The sequence below is a fragment of the Vanellus vanellus genome (genome assembly GCF_965231255.1).
Source record: "Vanellus vanellus genome assembly, chromosome: 3".
Lineage (NCBI taxonomy): Eukaryota > Metazoa > Chordata > Aves > Charadriiformes > Charadriidae > Vanellus > Vanellus vanellus.
In genome coordinates, this window is record NC_138907.1 from 1,636,222 (window position 1) to 1,658,728 (window position 22,507).

The following is a 22,507-nucleotide window of genomic DNA, read 5'->3' on the forward strand; positions in this document are numbered from 1 at the left end:
ACTGCGACTTTGAAATGTGTTTCATTATGGTGTGTTCACATCCAGAAGTCACAAGCTGGTGTGAAGATGAGAGCAAGGAAGAAAGCGCGGTCCAAAAGATTCCTATTACAGGTAAAAGTAATGGCTGCATATTAACCTCGAATCCGGTATTCAACTTTATTATATAATGAAAACATGGCATTTTAGTGGTTTGGGTCCACTAATAGTGGGTAAATTCAGCTACTACATACTGAGCGCAAAGATTAAACGTAAGATCATAAAGTCCACGCTTATGTTAACATAAACCAAGATGGAAAATAACAGCGCCTATTTAATTCCTTGTAATCATGTTATACATTTAAACCATGTGAATATCCTGTCATTTAGCCTTTCAGGTCCCAGTATCAGTGTTACAAAGGTCAGTCTCCATGGGGAAGATCCAGTAATTATATGGCAAACTACAGATGTTTCTGATTTGATTCTTTTCTTTTCTCGAGTAATTGAATGTGTATCATTAGAATAAACGCAGGGAAAAACCCCGCGAGCCGGGAAGCCGTGCCTTTGCCTCTGTTACAAAAGCTGCCCGATAACACAAAATTTTTAGCAATAAGGTTTTATCAAGACGTGTTCAGATCCTCCCGCAGGACATGTGTGAGGCTTGCTTAGGATCCCGAGATGTCGCTGCTTTTTGGTCCTGGGATATCAATAACGCATTAGTATTCAGGGCAGGGCTCTCCGCGATGAGTCTCAATTTGCTTTTGCCTGATTTTTGTAAAGTGGTGGGCTGCTTCCTTATAAATTTTGATGTTTGGCTAAATATTTATTTATGCAGGTGTGTACTCTGACAGAAGGGTGCGAGGGCATCTACTTATGCAACGCTCGCTGTTGCTTTTCTGCTCTTTTACGGCTACGAAATAGCCTGTCTTTTGGAGAGCAATTCATTTCTCTATAGAGGTTTTCCTCTGCTGCTTTTTGAGCCTAATTTGTAGCTGAAATATAAAAACGTGCTTCTTGTATTCCTGAATTATACTGCAGCAATAATATTCCAAGTTAGCCCAATAAAACTTAAATATTTGTTTTTTCTAGAGCGTAGAATGCTTTCTGCTTTCCTGCTTCTTAAAATGTCCTTCAGTCACACGTGGCAACATATTTTAAAACACAAATTGCATTGATTTTTTTTTTTTTTTCCAGAGGAATTAAAAGGAATTAAAAGCCACTTAAATCTTTTTCATGAAGCAAACCAGACTTCTCATTTGAAAATTAATCTAAAATTTTGCAAATCTTGGCATTGGTTCAATTTTGTTTGTAATGCAAGAGGATTCAAATTTGAGGATTGGTGTTTAAATTCCCCAAACTGCGGAGAGTGCCAGTAGCAACAACATCGGGAATGGTGACTCCCTCCAACTAATGCCACCACTGATACTATTGGGGTGGTTTGTTTTGTTTTGGTGTTGGTTTTTTGTTTTGTTTTTGGTTTTGTTGTTGGTTTTTTTTTTAAAGAGAACACTGGCTCTTGAGTTTGGATCTCCATAGCTGCCAATGCTTTTGGTTTGCTTCTCACCCTGAATCTTATGACTTATCAGTACTGGTTTTAGCTATGATTTCGCATACAAATTTGCAAGGGAATTCTCTATTGTAGTTTTTCCTGCTGGGGCCGCTGACGGTCTGCGTGGCTGGTCGCTGTGTTAGATGTCAGTTAGCCAAAAGCCAAGCCACGATGGACATCCCCCTTTCCTACTTCTCCCGTAGCTTTCTCACTGAATGGGTATGCAAATACTAACACTTTCTATTTGTAAAAATGCTGAGAAACTCTCCCCAACCTAAACGGTGAAACCAGTAACTTCAGTTTAAAATCCGTTTGGAGTCTGCTTTATTTACTGTTTCGCTGCAGCATGTTCCAGTAGCCAGTGGTCACATTGTCTCTAGGAGTGAGGCTTTTCATATCTCACTTGAAAGCAAAGTTGCTCCTTTCAGATGCGATTCATCTTCAGCCCATGATCTTCTCTGGGCTTCTTGTTCTCTTCTGGCTCCTCGCCCTTCCAGCCTGTTGCTTTTTTTTCTTTTCGGCTCATCATTATTTGCTATGGATTGTGGCCCCGGAGCTCTGAAATTGTTCTGTGCCTAAAATAGAAGCAGCGTCTGTGTGTTGTCTTTTAGGCTCAAATGATTTGTTTGAAGGCTTGGCTTTGGGTTTAGATAAACTGATATTTAATGTCCATTCTATATACGATCATTTGGCTGTACACCTTTTCTCATCTTAAGGGATACAAATTTGGGGTTTTTTTTCAGTACTTGCTGCATTCTTTAAGGGCTTTAAGTGTTGGTTTGAAACACTGGAAGCCTTGGAGCTTTTAATGGACTTCATTGTGAGAACTGAGTGGATGTGCTTCCAAGCAGTCTTCTATGATGGCACTTTACAAATGCTCCTGTAGTTTCGGTTTATTTTTTTTCTGTTACAGAAAAAAAAAACCAAAAGACCCAAAACACTTACTTATTGTAGTATTCTGTAAATATTCCAGAAATATTTGTATTTTTTCTGTAATGCCTGTGGGGGGAGAAGGCGATAGCTGTGTGGCTTTGGGGAAAAGGGCTTTAGAGTCATAGCTGGCGTGGTGTTGGATGTCCCTTAGAGACAGCCTGTGTTGGTACCTGAAACCGCTCGTGCAAGGACTGACTTCACCCAGAGCTCTGCTAAGCATCTGCTGAGCTGTTCCCATCCGTGGCAGTACAAGTGAGCTTTTCAAACCCATAGTCAACTGGGGGCATGGGGGCGATGTAACTCTTAGCACAAAGATGGTTTCTTTCCTAGAGCCGTGCCGTAAGCTTGTGGAAGGCCATGTTGTGATAATTGACTTGAAAAGGATTGTGTTTTGTGTATCGTCTCACCCAGAGAGGAGTTAGTTATTAATAGCAATCTCATTTTATACCAGGTTATATGAGGATAGAGGAGGATATGTGGATTTGTTCTCACTTTCTTCATGGATGCTTTGTTTTTTATCGTGGGAAGACGTGTAAAAGAAACTGTTCAGCTTTTTTTGCTGTTTCTGAGGTAGGACAATAATGTGAGATTAAAAAGAAAGGATAAAATCCATTATTTCCTATTTTGCTGCATGACTGTTTGAGTCTCATTTATGAGTGGGAAGCTGCTGATTTTATTGAAGGGGCAAGTTTGTTAAATCATTAACAAAACCAGATTCTCTCTCTACCCTTCATTTATGTCTTTGATTTAAATAGACAGTAAAGCTATAAAGCATTTGAATAAAAATGGTGTTACTTCTCCACTCATCAGGCTTCACTTTCACACCATCTTGAATGTCACCTTCCAGCTATAAAGTCTCTAATGTAGAAATAAGGAGGAAAAGCCCTCTTAAGAAGAAAAAAAAAAAAATTAGCCGTTTTTTATATATCATAGGGGAACATGAAAGAGCACAAATCCAATTCTGCTTCCCTTTTTAGGTCACCTTTAATGAGCCAATAATCCTGCCAACACTTCTCCCACGCCTACATGTCCTTCCTGGTGAGGTCCTTCTTTGAGCTTGAAGCTAAAAGGTTCCCAAGGTTCCACTTGGAGTGCACTAATAAAGGCATTAATAAGTCTACCCAACTTTTTGCTTCATTTGATATCAACCCATTCGCAACTGCTGTTATTAAAAAATTTCCTCTGTACGGGATTAATCGCTCCTGCTGTTGTGGTCTGACAGAACTACCTTGGGACAGTGCAAGATTGTGCATTTGGCTTAAATTAGTTTGGATTACATACTCCTGTAGGTGATATTTTACGCTGCTTGACTTAAGTTCCTGAAAGACCTCGGAGTCTTTATATTTACAAATTCTGGGTGAAAATTCTTCTTCGATCAGAGATGCAGCAGCTTCTAGAAGTATTCTAACTGGATGGCGTGGTCCCCTGGGATTTCCAGGGGAGCCCAGGTGTCATCCTAGTGTCTGCTCTTGAGAGGATAGTATTGTATGTTGGTATATTATTATGATAGGAATATTTATCTATCTTTTTGTTGTTGTTGTTTAAAAGAAGGACAGAGAGAGCTGGTATTTGACCTGCTTCTGGGTACTGGTTACTGCAGCGTTCTGCTGAGGTTTTAATTTGGAGATTTTTTTTCATCTATTAGCTCTCCAAAGAGTGCATCCTTCTATTGGATTTGCAGGTAGCCTTTGTCTTCTCTCTGTATGCAAGTGTTTTGCTTTATTGCAAGGGAAGTAAGTGCGGATAAGAGCCCATATACAGCTGGTGCTCACACCTCTGGTCCCGAGGCAGAGGTGTGCACAGCGGCTGTTTGTGTGCTGGCAGTGGCACGGCAGCTGACAGCCCACCTTTAATCCTGCGTAGCTCTTTGTAGATTATCAGCAAATGCAGTAATTAGTGTTAACGTGGTGGAGGAGCTCGTTTAGATTTAAAGATCCTCTGGGCAGGAGCTGTTGTTAGTTTCCCGTTTTAGTACGGGACCTAGCAGTATGGCAGCCCAGACCTACCAGGACTTTTGAATGTGGATGCAGTAACTAATGCCAAGGTAACTGTAAAACTACACAGCTTGCAGGCTCAGCTGATCTTGATAATATTCCTTTCAAGGCATTATTGACTTTGAAATCTAGTGACAGCTGAAATACCCAAGCTGCTAACTATGTTAGCGGTGATAAAAGTACCCAGAAAAAGCAAAGTTCCTTTTGGTGTAGGTTGTCGCTTGCGTACAGGAGGAAAATGCAGATATGTGTCTGGGTTGAGTCTGCGAAAGCACGGAGGTCTTTTGCCTTCTAACTACCTCCGTTTGCATACAGGATTATTGATTGTTATTGGAAATAATGGATGATAGCTCTTTATAGCTTTTGAGTGGCATACAGAGTGCTCTTGTTCCTCTCCTGGTGGAGCAGCACCTATTATACTACTACTACGGCTCGCTTCCGTGCTTTGTCGCTTAGGTTGAAGATTTCAGTTTTGCCCACACACTGTATGGGCTACGCATGAACACAGTGGTATTTCTGTTTTCCCAGTCTGCATTTTAAAAACCAGCAATGTTGTGACTTACCTTTCCTATTTCCAGACAGGCAGAGTCAAGCACTTGGAAATCGTTTGTAGAAAGATGATTTGGTGTCTGCACATGACTCTTCTATGCTGGGACTCTAGCTGCAGTGAAGGGCTTTAATGCTGGTTTTGATGTTTAAAAAGTGTGAGCTTCCTCTGTGAGAGAGGTAGTACAATTAGCAAGATATAAATGTTGCAAGTACAAGGCCAAGAGCTTTCTTATCTCTTCACTTGCAGAAAATTACATCACATCGCTTTTTTAGCTGCTGAGATGTTTGGCTATAAATTGATAGATGCTGCAACCTAAGCTATAGGGGGAATGCATGCAGAAAATATCTTCTTTTCAATCCTGTGCTGGTACAGTATGTTCGGGGTTAAAGATCAATTTAACTGTTTGGCAGAACAAAATAATAGTGGTTCGTTATGCAACGATGGCGTTCTTTTCCTGGAATTGTTGGCTAAAGAAGAAAACTACATCTATTTTGTTCAGAACGAAATTGTAAAAGCTGACATGAAAGCTGCTTTGACCCATGCTGACTGCACAATTAATTCAAAGTTGAAAAGTGTGGAGTGTTTTTAATTAATAGTGGTATCGCGGATCCTTTGCTAGTTCTGAGTGGAAGGAACAATGCATAGGGAAGAAGGCGTGAGGAGCGCTGTGTCGTCTGGGACACACCAGCTCCCATTCTGCTGCAGTATTGCTCAGAAGACTGGATTAAGAACTCTCCATTATTGACATCCCAGTCCGAGTTTAAAAGAATTCGGTTTTATCAAGCTTCTTCAGTTGTTTGTGCCATACAGGCTGGCTGTTCAGACTGAGTAAATGCTCAAAGCACCCCGTCTGGACAGCTTCACCCCTGTGTGCCTACACTGCTTCTGGGGTGTCTCCAGAACATGAGAGCTAGTGATGTGGTGAGGCCACTCCTTCCAAAAACTGCTTAGGAAGAGAACATGAAACGGATGGCATCTGCCTTTTACCCGGTGTAGCAAGAATTTACCGAATTTGGATGGGAAGGGAGAGATGCTTTTTAGCAAGCCTAAGGAGGTGTTACGAGACAGCTGTCAGGAGCTGCTGCTCTCCAGCAGCACTGTTGCAGCCCATGGCCCTCCTCTCATCTCTGCTTCTGCTCCCCAGTGCCGTTGCTCCCTGCTGAATGATTTCTGTGTCGCTGGCAATTCTTTTATCAAAAGGTTTCAGTCTGCATGCTGCTGACGTGCTCTGAACACCTTCCCCCCCCCCCTCCTTCTTCACTCAGGGCATCTTTCTTGCCAGGGTGTCATGTTCTGCTGTGTGCTCAGGGAAGAACACTTGTGTTTCATGCCTCCTGCTGTCCCCAGCCTGCAACAGGGAGGATGAGCTTGGCTGTTACAGCATGGCAAGGTAGATACTTCTAGCAAAACAAACAACAGAAACACACGCAGGTGCCAGAATAAAAGTGTCACTTTGAATTAAGTAGTGTTTAACCTTAAACACAATGATCAGTTTTATGAAGGAAATATACTGATCTGCATAAGGGGTTTATGGCACGATGCAGTTCTATAAGGAGTGAAGCGCTTAAGAGTTTTCTCTTCTAGCAGTGTATTTCTTGTATCTTCTCTGCCCTGTACGTTGCACCAATCGCTTGTGCTTTCTCACAACGGTGAAGCAAGTTTTGCCGTGCGCCCAGGTTGGGCTGGTTTTGTTGTCAGCACCGCACGTCTGTAACCGAGACTCTTCCTTTCCGCCAGCTTACAATACAGACGTGTTGTTGAAGGCAAGGGGATTAAGGGGATGAGCGGGGTAAGAGGAGGTGAGAGCCAGGTGACTGCTCAGCACGCAAAGCGGCAGTTGCTGCAGACTGACTGGTTATGTGCTGTCAGATGCTTCGTGGGTGCTGCAACCCAGAAGAATCCCCACGGCAGGCTTTCCGGGGAGGTGAGCTGGTGGGCTTAGGAGTTCCTAGAAGGATCTCACATCCTACGTACCTTACAGAAATGGAAGTCAGCACAAAGATTCTCAAAGGACTGGACTAATTGGCAAGGCGGTCTGGTGTAACTAAGGCAGAAGTGGGGATTGGTAGCCCAGCATTGTATTATAATTGACAGGTAGGGCAAAGCTGGGCTCTGCACGGTCTTAAAGGTGAAGAACAAGTAGTTTGCGTTACTGTTCAGTGCAGTGAAGGAAGGAGAGCCAGTGCAGGCACAGAAAGCATGGGGGAATGGTCTTTTGAGGTTGGTATGCGTGAAAAAGCCATAAAGAGAGCTGCATTACAACAGTGGGCCAGTTGGAGTTTTGGCAGAGCTGGGAAAGACCTGGACTCTGAAGTGCCAACTGGAAAGGTGTGGTGGGTACGCCTGGATCAAAGACGGGCTCCGTGTCACTGCCCCGAGGGATGGCAAGAGCATTCAACAGCAACAGCGAGTGTTACTCGTGCACAGGTAGAAGCACTTCCCTGAGTTTGCAGATATCCTGCTGCAGGGCAGCCCATCCACAGCAAGCTCGGGGTCGGCTCCCTGCTCAGGGTGGGGTTCCCAGGCTCAGCCTGAGACAAAGGGAAGGCTTCAAGATGCACACACCGATGCTAACACCCTCTGAAGCTACCACCATCTGCTCTGTAAACTCTCTACCTGTCGTAGTTGGGATGGAGGAAAAGCGTTCAGTCCCCGAAGAGACTGAAATGTGGGGGATGCATCCCTCCGCACGTGCAGGGCTGAAATGGGAAGGGCGATTAGAGCTGATGAGTTGTGCAGAGGCCGTTTGCTTCACAGTCTCCTTCACTCAAGGAGCAAGCCGTGGACATGCCAGAGCTGCACTGGAGGGCACACGTAACTGGGTTTTGAATGTCTGCAGAGTGTTTGGCCTGTGGTGTTCTGTTAGCCACCCACAACTGGCTTTGTGTAAGGCTTTCTGGAGGCAGAGGGATGCTCTCCCGAAGGAAAGCCTGCGCTATCCCCAGGCAAGAAGTCAGCACGTGGTCTCAGCCACTTTGTGTTTTCTAGTTGGAATCCGTGCCTGAGGAGTCCTGAAAAATACACCTATGATAAGTGCTTTACTGCTGGAGTGAAAAGCAGTTTCTGGGAGTTAGGACTTGATTAGATTAAATTAGCTTTTTTTTTTTTTTTTTCCCCGAAGTAACGTACAAACAAGTGTGAATATTCGTTCCTTTGTGGTCAGGGGTTTCTCAGTGCGTGCCCACAGCGCTCAGTCTGCAGCCCTGAGCTGCCGTCAGTCTCGCACCCAGGATTTCCGCTGTGATCTCCGCAGGTCTTTGCTCCACTGCTCATGTACATCATGGGGATGGGGGGTGTCCCCCCCCCTTTTTTTTTTTTTCATTCTATTTTTTTTTTCCCCCTCCATTCTTGATTTCTTTCTCTTTTCCTTCATACGTCCTCTGGGAAGCAGTCTGACTTTGTTCTGCGAAGCAGCGCGCTGCTGCCAGCGCAGCTCCTGTGCCCGAGCTCGGCCATCTCCTGTGCCCGTCAGACGTCTTCCACCTCTTTGGAAGTGCCTGAGACCGAGCAGGATTTCTGCCGCTGAAATCCAAGTGCAGAGTGGTGCGATCCGCTGAAGCGGACTGGTAACGTGCGTGGCCAGTTAGAAAGTAGGAGTGTCCAAGATGTACAGAAATACCAAATTGTCCTGGGCTGGAATGAAGTTGGTAACAATTAAGGCTTGTTTATAACTTCAGTACTATATATATATGCAAAGTAGCCTTTTAAAGTGGGATTTGTACTTGAGCATCATGTTCTTTGGAAATGAGTACAAAGATGAGCAATTGTACAATTCCAGTGAATGAATTCATTTACCTCTTTTTTTTTTTTTTTTTTTTAAATCAATCTCTACAGAATGGAAATGAGATACACAGAGCGGGGAGAAAGGAAAGAAAGGAAAGCATGGATAAAAGATTTTGAAATAGTTGGGTGTTTGGCTGTTTAAGTCATAAAAATCCCAAGATTTCTGTCTCCCAAATGCAGTTGTATTTCAAGAGAGTGGTTAAAATACTGATGTATCAAATAATATTGAGATCTGTAACTATTCAAAATAATCTACATTTAAGGGGAAGGAGGATAAAAATAACCTTGCTTCTTGATTAGCTAAAGTAAACAAGAATTCAGGATAAAAAAAAAGAGTAAAACCACCCCAGAAATCCTTTAAGTTTTGCTTAAAGTTGCCATGATGCATTACAGCTCTTAAGAGAATCTCAGTGTTTGCTCTTTTCTTTTCTAAAATGAGGTAAAACGTGCAAAAACTTCACTATTCACAACAAACATCATCAGATCACTTAACTGATAGCGAGGGAATCTTGTTTTTCTTCTGTTTTTTAACTAATTTCCACCTAACTGAGCAAACTATCTTGAGGCGGATACCCTAACTGCGCGGTGCGTGCTCCTCTCTAGACTTTGTCATCAAACCAAGAGCGTGGCCATTATGTGCATCTGTTTGAAAATAAGAGTGTGTTGCTGCTAGGGACTTGCGTGTTGTTGTAAGGTCCAGTCATTATTATCTGAAAATTTACATTTCATGTTTTTACTTATCAGGTTGGGATAGTGGCGATAATAGTTCCAAAGCAAAATCAAGCCAAGAAATGCATTTGGAAACTAGTTCTTCATCGAATGAAAGAAGTCCTCCCTTCTCAAGGTAACGTTGTTAAATCCTTTCATGTTTGAAACGCTCTGTAGAATGAGGAACACGGACAGAAAATGACTGTGGTTATTTTATTTTTTCATTTGATCTAGGGTTAAGGTTCATATTTATGTTTATCTAACAAAAAGTCTTAAACTTTGGTACACCTTAGAAAATATTTGTGCCAAAGCCAAGTATTGTTTTGCAGCTGTTGTTTTCTCATTTTAAGACTCAATTGACATCTCAGTGAACCACAAATTAGCGTGTACAGCTGCTCTCAGTAGGGCTACTCAGGGGCCAGACAATAGGAGTTGTCAGGAGAGGGGCAGACATAAAATATAAAGTCTTCAAGAAATAAAGTGGTGGGTTTCTTCTCCTTGTATCCAAGACGTAAACTAGCTGTAACTGGATAACGCTTTTCATGGGCTCGGGGTTTGAGTTGTTTTTTTTTATATTTGATACTGGGGTATTTATAACATGCCCTTCTTGCTTTCAAACTGAGTATGTTTTAATTAATGGCCTCCCATGTACCTAAAGGATGCAGTTTGTTCTTTTTTTTAAAAAAAAAAAAAAGAAAAAAGTTGGTTTGTGATTTTTTTTTTTTTTATTATTATTATTATTTTGGTTGTTTTTTTTTTTTTTTAACTGCAGCAGGTTCCTGAGCAGTTCTGTTGGATGTTCCTTGTATTCTTCATTGGCATGTAACGGTAATCAAACACCAGCAATCAAATTGGTGGTCAAGAAGCAGCAGAAAATAGGATATAACACAGCTATCGCATGAAATATTGGCTGGGCTTTAGATCCTTATCTGCTCTTATTAGAACAGCCCAGCAAGTGGGTGCTGCTGCTACGCCACCCCTGGTCTGAAAACTGCCATCAATAGCACTCAGGAAGAGACTTTAAAGCATTTTGATAAATTTTTAACTCCTCCTGTTTATACAGCATCGCTATCTTTCTGTTGCTTTTTATGCTGTTATTGATGAGGCCAGTTTTGATATGGGAGACGATTCCAATTTTGCAAGTGTTGTGTGAAAGTCACAGTATTTGTGTAATTCTTCAAGTACAGTAAATAAAGACAAGCCGTAACACAATATTGACGAGTGGCATTCATGCTTTTCTTTAGGATTAATATTTATATTGCTATGAAATGCGAGGGTGCTACTAGAGGTGAATTTTTAAATGTTAAATTTTAGTCGTTCACTGAAGCCTAGGACAGCAGAAAGAGAAGGATCGGGCCCTGAAGAACTTGCTTACAGGATCACTGTTAAGCATCTGCATAAAATATGTATCATTTAAAATGAACTATTTTTTTTTTTAATTAAAAAAAGTCTCCAGGCATTTTTCCCCTTGGATGTTGCACCACTCGCTAAAAATGCATTCAGCGACTTCTGTGTTTTTCAGATGCATACAGGGTTTTTTTTGCTGGTGTGTTTTTTTTTTTTTTTTTTCCAAATTATTATTTGTGATAGATTTTAAAATAATTCGCCCTGCCCTATAATTTCATGCCTTTCAGCACAGAGAAGCAAGTGTGCTTCACGCGCTGATACACGACGCTGCTGCTTTAAAAAATAAACCAAAAACCTCTTGCAACGGCTCGGTTAGTTTTTCTAACCGAGTCCAAACTAATGCCGGCTTGTAAACATGAAGTTTGCTACCAGCCTTTGCTTTTGGAGACTTGGCATCCGCTCCGCAGAGCCAGAGAGCAGCAAAAGTGGTGAGAAAGACGGAGGAATGGAAAGGGAGGGTGGCCGGCGGCTTGTTTGCGGCCAGGACGCAGCGCAATTTCTTCGCCGCTCGCATTTAAGCGCTCCACTTACTGCAGTCACTTCTCGGGCTTTATTGCTTTTACAAGTGGTCTCGAAACCCACTACTTGAGAATAAACATAACTGTGTAGCGCTGCTGTGGTACTTTTTATAAATTCTTCTTTGCTCCGTTTTGTCACTGAGCTGATGAGTGACCTCGCAAAAGACCCTGCTGGACCTAAATAAAAAAAATGGCTTCCTCTGATGTCCTCCAGACAATAATTATGATGTGCCAGTTAAGCCCAAACTACAGCTGAGGGATTTTACTTTAAAGCAGAGGCTCGGGCGCAAAAATGCATTTATAGCTCTTTGTCTGGCACCTCATTATGTGTGGGCCTGATTCATTAAGTAATTGGTTTGCAGTTGTTTACATGAGTATTAAGGCTTTCTATTCAGCAGCCTTTGAGAGATACATTGTGCAAATGTTGCATGTTATGAATGCCGAATGAGGGGCAGGGGACCGGTCCTATTGGCTAAACACTGCGCTCTGTTGAAAAGCAAGAGAAAGAGATTGGGTGCTGCTTTGCATAGCAATGACTTTCTTAATAAGCTTTACAGATTAATACACACAAGCCATAAAAGATGCAAAGAGATACTCTTAGCACATTTATACATGCTCATTTCACTATTATGGTACTGGAGACGGGAAGAATTGAGGGCTTTCATATTCGGTTTTTCAGTGCGTGTCTTCAGTGCATGAGACTTAATAGAATCCGATGTTTATTGTATTATAAATCATGGGGAAGTAGGCAGATCTGCAACAGTTTATTATTAAAGATTCTTTCAATGTAAATCTTTTTCTGCCATTGTATTTCCTACAGCAAAATCATTTTGTGGTTGAGTGGGGATGAAAGGCATAATGTACGAAGGAGTGAGTCTTAATAGGAAGCTGCTCTCCGAGTAAAGACCACTTGTTCCCTTTTGTTCGGAGGTGCATGCCAGAGCTTCCTCTTCTCCCGCAAATATCGTCCTGCTCTACGCTTAGCTATAAAACTACTTTTGCCTGGCTTCGATTACTTTACCGAAGGAATATTTACCCGCGCGGAGATGCAACTTTTGTTTGAAGCGTTAGCGTCTTGCAGCAGCAAAGAGCGTCTTAAATTACACAATTACTTGGGGGAAAAGGTATCAGAAGTCAGGACTGAATCTCTCCGCGAGAGCGGGCGGCAGGCGATGTGTGTGGCATCTCGTGGTCCTGTAGCAATGGATGCAGCCAGTGGAGGTCACTAGCTTTCTGGGTAATTCTGAATTTTTGATGCAAGCAGGTTATTTTTTCTTTGACTTGTTTGCGCTGTCTCGTTTCAAAATAATCTGGAGATCAAAGGTGCGTTATCGACTGAGAACCAAAGAACAATTTTTAATTTGCCAGGACGCAAACACAGTGGAAAGTATTTTAAACTTTGGTTAATTTGTCTTCCGGAAGTAATCCGCTCTGGTCTCTGAAGGCTCTTTTTTAGTTGAAAGCTGCCTTTTACCAAACACAGATGTAATGATATGCAAATAAAAATTGACAGATTATAATTCATCCTCTTAATTATTCTCGGGGGCGATGTTGAACACGGGTCCCGCTGGCGCCGCTCTCGGTGTGGCGGCGGGCTGGCCATCGGGGGGCACTCGGGCTCTGCGCAGCCCAGCGCCCCGCATCATCCCCCCGCATCTCCCAGCGAAACCAGTTCTGACATTGCTTAGCTGACTGGGGGTGGGCAGAACCGCCCGGTTTGGCCGGGGCTCTGAGGAGAGGCTCCAAAGGTTTGGGGCTCTGAGGAGAGGCTCCAAAGGTTTGGGGCTGGGAGCGTTCAGGAGCTGCTTAGCAGGAAACCTGGAGAAAGCAGCATAGTGTGTTTCCAGACTCCTGAGAGAGGAGCACCCATCCATGAGCACATACCTGATTGTCTTACACTTCTGCCTTACTTCCAGTTATCAAATCACTTCTGTAAGAAGCTGACTGTAAATTCAGGCGCGTTTTTCTGACCTTGCAGATATTTCTGTGAGCTTTGTATGCTAAATCTTAACAGCCGGCTGTTGCAGAAATAGTAATGTTGCAGCGTGATGCTCCAGGAATATCGGTGGGGAATGGTTTGTGGGAAGAGGCAACAACATCTATCTAAATATATTGCGTGTGTAGTACAGAGGAAATGGAGTCTATTTTTACGGCGATGCCCTATGCTCTTCTGACACGGTTTCATCACAGCGCTGTGATGCGGTCTTTGTGTTAGCTGTTTCTCTGGGTGAGGATGGGTTTGTTTTGTTTGTTTGTTTTTTTGTGGGGTTTTTTGGTTTTTGTTTTGTTTTTTTTTCTTCAGCCTGGTATTTCTAAACAGAGAATGATCTTAAACATAGCTTGATACAGATCTTTGTATCCTAAAATAAAGGCCATCCTATTTGCAGTATAATTACTTAAATTCAGTATTATTACTCCAATTCTGGCATGATGAATGGATTTGTTGGTTTATACTGACTTTCCGGGGCAGGGAATACTTCTGTGATACCCAATTTCTAGTAAACGATCAGCAGAAAATGATAGAGCTGTCAGGCTTCTGCAGGAACTGGCAGGAAAGCGTACGATCACGGGGGGGATACCCAGCTGAGACTGTCACGTTGGAAGCACTGCCATGGAGCAGCCTGGCTTGCTTACTACCACGATGCTTTTAGATGTTTTCAAAAATCGTGGGTTTTTTTTTTTTTTTTGAAGATGGATCTGCCACTCCGCATCCCCATGTATTGCTGGGGAGAAGCTTCATCGCTTCCCTCACTGAGGGCTAATAAGCACCACCCCGTGCAAAAGAAAGGCTTGATTTGGTTTGCGTGGGGTGCTGCCTCGGCAATGCGTGTGCAGGACGGAGGCGCGCAGGCTTCGAGCCTCTGACAAGATTAGCGGGAGTATCTGTGTTCCCCAGGCCCCTGCACCCTGCGTTTTGTTTGGTTTTCTCATAAAACCTGGTATTTGGGTGGTGATTTTCTTTCTCTTGCTGCTTGGGTATTTTTTGCTGGTTTGCTGTTGTGCATTTTTCCCCTTTGATGTTTGGACGCTTTTCTTTGTGTGGGTTTGGTTTTGGTTGGGTTTTTTTGGCAAGTGGGTATCTTCCCCCCCCCCCCCCCCCCCCCCCCCCTTTGGTGTTCGGGTGTCTTTTTACACTTGACACCGAAACACAGAGGTTCAACAGGTGCTTTAGCTAAAAGATATTCAGGCTAAAGCAAACACTTTCTGCTGTTTTTCAGTGAGCCACCTCTATTAACTTGGCTCCTGTTGGTCTGGTATTTTCCTCTTAATATTAATTTTCTTTATGGAGGGGAAAATATTTTCTTGGAGCTTTTTCATTTCTTATTGTTGCAGCATCTTCAATACAAAAAGCCTGTTTCATCAGAGCAAAGGAGAGATTAAAAGGCCCTTTGAAGTTAAACTGGTTTGGGTTTTTTCTTTGTTAGAGCCTGGGTTCAGTTTGGAATTATTTTAGGGAAGAAGCAAATGTGTAAATGGATATCGAAGGGTCACAACGGGGGATTAGTCGAGGCAGTGAAACTGGCCTTACTTCATTTATACTCCTAAAATTTCTCCGCGGAGGTCTGTGTGGTTATTGTGTGCTCAGTATACCAGATGATAACTTTCATGATTGAATTTGCCGATTTCTGAATACAAATGTTTTGCAACGTAGAGGTCTTCTTGCATCTTATCAGCCTTGACTAACACTTCAGACGTAATTCAGGAATTTTATTCCCTGTTACAAAGCTATCTTGCAGCATTTTCCAGGCTTGGTTTGGCGGAGCTGCGAATTCCGATCTGGCCTTTCTGATGTCCTAGCTCCATTTTCCCCGTATCTCTCTGGGCATTTCTCTGCGTGCCGACAGCTTTCATGCCAAGCCTTTGCTGACACCCTGTTCCCCGTCTCTCTCTTTATGGGCCGCTGTGTCACACGAACACCCAACTCCCGGCGTGCAGCGCTACGGCTCGGTGCTGTGCTTGGAGTGAATCCCTCTCTTGGGCATGGTAGATTAGCCCCAGGAGGATGAACCCCAACAAATGGATGGGGTTTGGTAGAATGCAAACATCTGTCTTTCCCCCCTGCTTTCCTGTCAGCATTGACCTTTTTCTTCATGGCAAGCTGGGGAAGAAGAAGGAAGGTTCCCAGACCTTCCTACGACCGCGGTGAACTTTGTCCACCACAACTTCTCCATGAGACCACTGGTCTTCAGCCGGACCTAGAGCACCTTGCAGTGCTTTGAGTTGTGGAAGAGGACCGAGCCACCTGAGCGCTGGGCAGTCCTCCACTGGTGGTCCTGTGCTCCATGTTGCGCGTGGTGGTCCTCAGCGCAGCAGAAGCTCTGGGCCCAAATGACCAACCCTCTCCTGTTTGATCTGGGCTTGAACTGCGGGGAGAAGCGGAGCAAAAAAATCACTTCTAGGGACCTCCTAGCATGGCTGAAGAACGAAACCCCGTACGCCTCCCTTGACGATGGGAGACGAAGCAGCAGGCAGTGGGAGCGGTAGCTGCCAGCTGCCTCATCTTCTTTTACTGAACTACTTGAAGATAAAATGGTTCTTGTGCAGTCTGCCACAGAAGTCACCTCTCAATTTGTAGCTCAGCAACAAGTGGTTTCTCGCTCTACACCCAGGGGAAACAGAGTTGCATCCTCTTGAGCACATTTTTATGGGCTAAGCCTGGGATACGTGGAGCACCTCCTGGGAAATGCTGAGGGTCGTGAAATCTCACCAAAGTGAGCACGAGTTAAGGGCATTCGGTGTATTTCAGGACTCAACCCAGAGGCTCTGACTTAAAATACTCGCTGGAAATACTGTCGAGTAAATGCGTTTGAATGAGAAGTTGAAGTGTAATGCAGCGTCGGGTTTGACTATGAATTAAACGGAAAGGTGTTTGGATGGCATGCTAACAAACTGTCAGATAAATATTTGAAGGCTAACATTTTACAGCTTTTTACTTAAAGAAACGATAAGTTAATAATTAGTTAAGTCGCTGTTAATACTCAACTAGTACTGTTACTTGTTACTAGTATGTAAACCTCAGTTTGGCATCTCGGTTAACTTTGGCTATGTTTAATATTCTATTTCTGGGAATTTTTGTATATCTGCAAAGAGGGAGGTTGTGTGCTAATGGCATTCACAGCTTGTAGAAAAGGAATGTGATCTAAACAGTATGAGCTTTCTTTAATTAAAAAGGAAAAGTTGCTGTAACGTAATGAAACTTCCCCCTGCTTTAAGTTTAGGTTTCCAGCTGCAATCCCGAATTCTTACTGAATACAGTGGTATAAGACAAGCAATGAATCCTCTCTGCTTTTTTTTTTTTTTTTTTATCTTCTTCACAAATGCTTCCACAACAGTAGTTAGAATGTTTTTAACTCCCCGCTTTAAGCAATTATGTATTAGCTGCCATGTCTTTCAGTGAAATGCAGCAAATTTTTGACAGCTGATCAAGTCCTGTTTTGACTGCGGCAACAGCTTCAAATTGCAGCTTGACATTTGCTTATATTTTACTAGTTCGCACAGTAATGTCACAAATATCTCCTATTTGATCTTCCGTATTAAAATCAGCTGAAGCTTTATTTTTAGAGCTTATTGCAGGATTGTTAATATAACAGTTAATTCTCCTCCATCATTGCCCCTATGTGATTATTTCACAGCGCTAACACAATACGCACGCTACACACAAAAGATCAAAATGATTCCAGCTTGTTTGAGAGATTCAAAAGGGGCCTGTGATGCTCTAGACACAAGAGCAGTCATTTAACAGAACGGAGTCGCAACTGCATATACATCAAGGTAGATCAAAGGCAGCCGGGAGATTGCACATTTACATAGGGACGTGGAGGATGCTATGGGAACCCAGTGGCTGGGCTGGAGGAGTACACGGGCAGGAAGGGGAATAAGGAAGTTCAGTGAGCATCAGTGGGGGGTGCTTTTATTTTTGTTTGGATTTTTTTTTTTTTTCTTTACTTTCTTTGCATTATCTGAAAGGCTGCAAAAGATAGATGGAGCTCTGATCCTTTGTACCCTTAATTCACTACTGGTGTAAATCAGCGCCGTTACCAAGGAATGACTCCAGTTCACGCTGCCTGAACATCTGGACCAGCGTCTCTGCTGCATGTTAATTTTTCCACCTTTTAGAAGGCATAAAGGTGAAAAAACACTTGATAAAATAGTTGTTTAAAAAAAAAAAAAGTAGTTACAGAAGTTACTGAGATCTTTTTAAACCATCTCGCAGTTTTGGGTTTGGTGGTTTGGTTTTTTTTTTGAAGTCAACTGACTTTCTTTTAATTTTGTGCTGATTATTTGAAATCTTTCTCTTTTACAGGACTGAAACCAGAAAGGGAATGGTAACTGCTATAAAATCCAAAGGTAAGAAACAAATGTTATGCTACTTAAAATCAATGTCTTTCTAAGTGTAATTTGTGTTGTAGAAAACCTCCAAGAACAACACTATGGAACTGTGTAAAATAGGAGCATAAGGAGATGGGAAAGCGGGGAATTTCTCTGCCTCAACACAGGACCCAGCAGATAGTTGACGATGACAAATTCTGGACCAGAGAGGATATGTTTCATCATGCATATGATGTGGAAGGAATAGTGATCTTTACTTCAGGGTTTAAATCAAACAGTAGCAAATAGTAGGCAGGAGAACCCAGAGAAGGAAAAAGCTGACGTTTTCTCGGCCTTCCCTTTGAAATAGGGGTTGCAGAAGCGGGTGGGCAGCAGCACGTGTGTTTGCGCAGTTACAATAGGTAGGTGCACAAAGGTGCCTGTGCACCCGCGTGTCTGCATCTGGAACAGTTTTGTTGTTTGGGATTTTTTTCCATGAGAAAGCAGACTTTCTTTTGATTTGCTGTTTGGGCCCTGCATGTTTTTATTCTCCCCTGCCTTTCATTTTCCTCTTTTAAGCACCCGTAAGGACCAGTGGTGTCTGAAGTAACCTCTAATGGGGCCTCCCGTAAGCGAAGCCAGTGCTGGGAGCAGGGAGCTCTTTGCCCGGAGCTCAGCTTTAGGTGCTGTGCAGTCCTGAATGGTACAGAACATGTTTTAGAGGTGTGGCATCTGAGCTGACTTAAGGATGCCATAAATGATGGCTGCTATGGTGCCATTTGAAAGGCGCGCTCACGTCCCCAGCCCATTTCCTTCTCTGCTAGGGAGTTTCATTTTTTTTGGAGCCTTTCGGTGCGTTCAGCCTCTTCGCGGGTGTTCGGCGTGGCAGCGAGCGCAGGGTGCAGCCAGCACCGCTCCGCCGTTCCTGGCCGAGCACAGACCTGCCGTGCAGGGGGCCGGGGATATAGGATGAAAGATGCAGCTGCTGCATTTGTAGATAAGATATTTATATAGCTTGTGCCATCAAAAGCACCGAACGCACTAACAGCGCCTCAGTCGAACATGAGCCGAAATTTCTGTACGAGGTCTGACAGCCTTCCTTCTCTCCTGCCGCCTGAATCCCTATTTCTGAGTCTTACGCCTCATCTGGGGCGTCGCGGCTATTGCGCTGGCTTTGGACAAACGGCAGCACTCTGGAAGTGGTTAGGAACAGGCAGACAGCGCAGCTCTCAGAGCGACTGTGGACCTGACTTACGCTTCCCCATGTGCCATGCTTTTCACTCCCCGCAGGTCAAGTGAATTTACATATTCGGGAATCTGTCAGGCACTCCGAATTTCAATGTGACTGTTTATTTCAGTGAAATTGTTTGCTGATTCCCAGAGCTGTTTGTTCGAGCCATGCAGTTGTTTGAAGTCAGTCTTGCCTGTATTTGATCCTAGCTCAAAGTGGTGATTTTTCACTTATGACATCATTGCCATTTTTATGCCAACTCTGTGATGTCATGCTCTGATTGTGACTTCACTGCAGGGTCAAGTAGGGGGAGAAAGTGCAACATAATAGACAAAGCTCTAATTCAGGCAGCAGCTGGTCAAGTAAATTGCTTGGAGTGGAAATGTTCTCTCAAGCTACCTTGAGGAACAATGAAGTGGGACCTCTGAATGAGCCCACTGTTTGGCCACCGCAGCTCCGTTATCGGAGACCACAACGTGTTGACAGCACGCTGTGTCGGAAACGCACCATCTTCAAAACTCTGACCTTCTCCATAAGCCACGGTGTCTGTCTGCCTCCAGAGAGCTGTAAAATGACCATGTCTGTGACATAAGTGACATTAACATGGAAAAGACTTTATAATTACTTCTTTTTTTTTTTTTTTTCTCTCCTCCCCCTCAGCTTTCTGGGGTGAATCTGACGACAGCAGCTCCGAGATTGAGGCTGCTTTGCGCCCACAAACTCACAGCACAGAAGCAGACGACTTTGATGACTTCTATGATTAAGATTCCCCCGCTCGCTTTTGGGAAGAAATAAACAGTATCATCTTGTACATACTGAGAGTGCCTCTGTCTAAAGAGCAGCTCATCACTTTATAGTCAAGGAAAATTTAAATACTAAATAAATATTACCTGATACTCTACATGGCCTCCTTGTATGTGTGCTTTCTCTTAACTGCTAAGTGTTTTCCTCCTCTGACGGCAATTCTGCCCTTTGAGACTGAGCCTTTTTGTGATATATTTGTTTTTTGGGGGACTAAACGAAGAGGCGTCCCGAGACGTCCTCTTGCTCGGAGATGCTCGCCCAGTGTTCATCTCTGAGCGTTACCACCTCAGAGGGTGGGGGCTGTCTATAAAACAACCTCCTCCTCAGGGAGGGAGCTGTGTCCTTCGCACAGTGTCCTGTCTCTCTTGTTCCTGGGGCTGGGAGCTGCTTGTCCGCAGTCCCCTGCTCACAGCGAGCATCTCCTGCCCGGTGCCAGCAGGAAAGCTGCAGGACGCAGCCGTGTGACAGGTCACCCTTCTGCGTGGGAGGCACGAAGAGGCTGTTGCAGGTGAGGAGTCAGTCAGCAGCGATCTGGAATTGACAGCAGTATTCCATGGCCAAATTGGCGTGGCCTCTCTTTTGCTGGAAGCGGCTCAGCGGTGCCACTTCCTCTGACCTCCGCTTTTGTTGCGCTGCGAGCGCAAAGACCATCCTCTTCTGACGCTTGTGTGTATCCTCATACTTTGCCTACAGAGCTGGATGTGGTTTTGAAAAAAGAAAGCAAGCATTCTGGGTATGCATACATATGCTACTTGGGGCCGGCTGGCATGTTTGATCTTTATCTTCTTCTGCAACAGATCAAGAAGAAGAAATGCATAAATCGTACATTTCTAATTCAGCACATTTTTGGAACAGAGCAGCATTTACATGTGGCGAGCCTCAGTGATTTTCTGCTTTCACTTGCTTTGTAAAATCCATGCTGGCATTGCTGTATGGACATCACAGTAATTGGATGACTCTAGGAGCTTCATACATTTTTAATTTTCTTCTTTTAATTCCTTTTATCTAAAATTAAGTTCATTAAACATGAGATTTTTCTTTCGAAGGGAGAAACCAGGGGACATATTTAAAAAAAAAAAAAAAATCTGTTCATAATTATGATAAGTTCAAAAGCAAAAAACAGCACCCCAATTAAACTCCGCTGCAAAGCAGTACTGCATCTTTGAATACAGGCACCGATCTTAGGGCCCAGTCCATCAAAAACAATTTTAAAATGGTAACAATATTCAACTTAATAAAAAGAGCGTGTAGTCTGAGACGAGCTCGAGACTATGAAATCGAGGCTCACAGAAGGCCTGAAAATGAGAAGAAACCCATCGTGGAGATGTCTGCTGGCTTGCTTTTAATCCCGTGGTTTTCAGTCTGACATTGGCAATGGCGCAGTGTTGAATATTCCAACAATTAGAAAGTCGCCTGCTCCAAGGATGGAGCTGGGCGGGTGTATGACCAGTGCTGATGGCATGTGAGACAGCTGGACTCGACTAAAGGACGAAAGCTGGGCTTCACTGAAGGCTTTAATGTCCTCCCCCACTGTGCCGGGGTTTCCGTGCCCGTTCAACCACAGGCTATTTTGGATTAAGGCTCCCATGATCCCGCCCTTCAGAGGCTGGCTAGCTGATACAGCCTTGGCCAGAAAACCAGCAAAAAATCCCTCCCTCCTTCCCAATTCTTACCAGGCTGACTCCCCGTGTCCTGTGGGACCACTGCCCCACAGAGAAACCCCTGTGGTGTGTGATAGGCAAGTTGGTCAAGGGATGGGAGGTGCACAGGGAGGAGAAGAGGAGAAGGCAACCCACAGGGACAACGGGAGGTCTCCTGCTTCCCAAAGCAGCAATTCCCGCGTGCTGGGTGGTAGCACAGGCCATGCCAGGCTGCTGGAGAGGGTGGCACAGCTCCCAACTCTTCATTGCTTAGGCCAGCCTCAGCCAACACTCCGATATCAAAGCCTCAAGGGAGGGGAAGCATGGGAGATCGTGAGACTGTCCTGCAAATTGTGACACTTGAAAACAAATTTCTGCAATGCAATGGCAGTATGACCAGCAGGGCTAGCACCTGTCGTGCTGCTGCTCTTGGTGGACCACCAGGTAGGTTTAGGGGCTTCTCAGAAGTCTTCTCCTAGCAGAGTGCTGAAGGCTTATTTTGCGTACTGCAGGCTCGATGTCACCCAGGAGACCTGCAGCAGAACCGATGTCTGAACCCACCATCCGAGGGCTGGTGCCTGGGCCATCGCTCCTTGCTGCTTTTTCCTGATCATCCCTAAGCCGCGGTAATTCATTCCTGATGGTCCTAGCCATCTGCTAAATGTCAGCTCACCAGTATGTCACACCACAGACAGACTACTGCTACGTGATTTTTCAGTGAATGTCAGACGAAGGTTCATCTGGAAAAAGTCTCTCTAGCAGCCTGCGCTGCTCAGTAACATTGCATCAAATGCACGGTGCCTTTGTAGTTTTAAGCTCTTCCTGAGTGATTCCGGGTTCTTGATGTCAGCCCACTTTATATCTCCTTGCACGATACAAGGCGCCCATCAGCAGTCTTCAGTGCTTTCCACTCCCTCCGTCCAGCTCAGCCACAGACATGCAACCCATGACAGATGACAGATGGCTTTGGGAGCTTCTGCTAAGGCAATATCTCTCTTTCGGTGTTTAAGCGATAGCCGAGTTCCTCCAAAGCATTATTTATTATACTCTTATTGTGCACAGACTCATTAGATGCAAAACATGCTGCCAGTCAACTTTATTCTGC

The 22,507-nt window shown here is 44.0% G+C and overlaps 1 protein-coding gene across 1 annotated transcript in view; it reads left to right on the forward strand.

Moving 5' to 3' along the window:
* KIZ (kizuna centrosomal protein) overlaps positions 1-19,848 on the forward strand; it is a 52,466-nt gene extending 32,618 nt beyond the window's left edge. The window contains exons 11-14 of the mRNA XM_082480359.1: positions 46-111; positions 9,530-9,629; positions 17,723-17,766; positions 19,619-19,848. Coding sequence (XP_082336485.1) covers positions 46-111; positions 9,530-9,629; positions 17,723-17,766; positions 19,619-19,722 — 314 coding nt within the window. The 3' untranslated portion in view covers positions 19,723-19,848. The remainder of the gene's footprint in view (positions 1-45; positions 112-9,529; positions 9,630-17,722; positions 17,767-19,618) is intronic.
* The last annotated feature ends 2,659 nt before the right edge of the window (positions 19,849-22,507 follow it).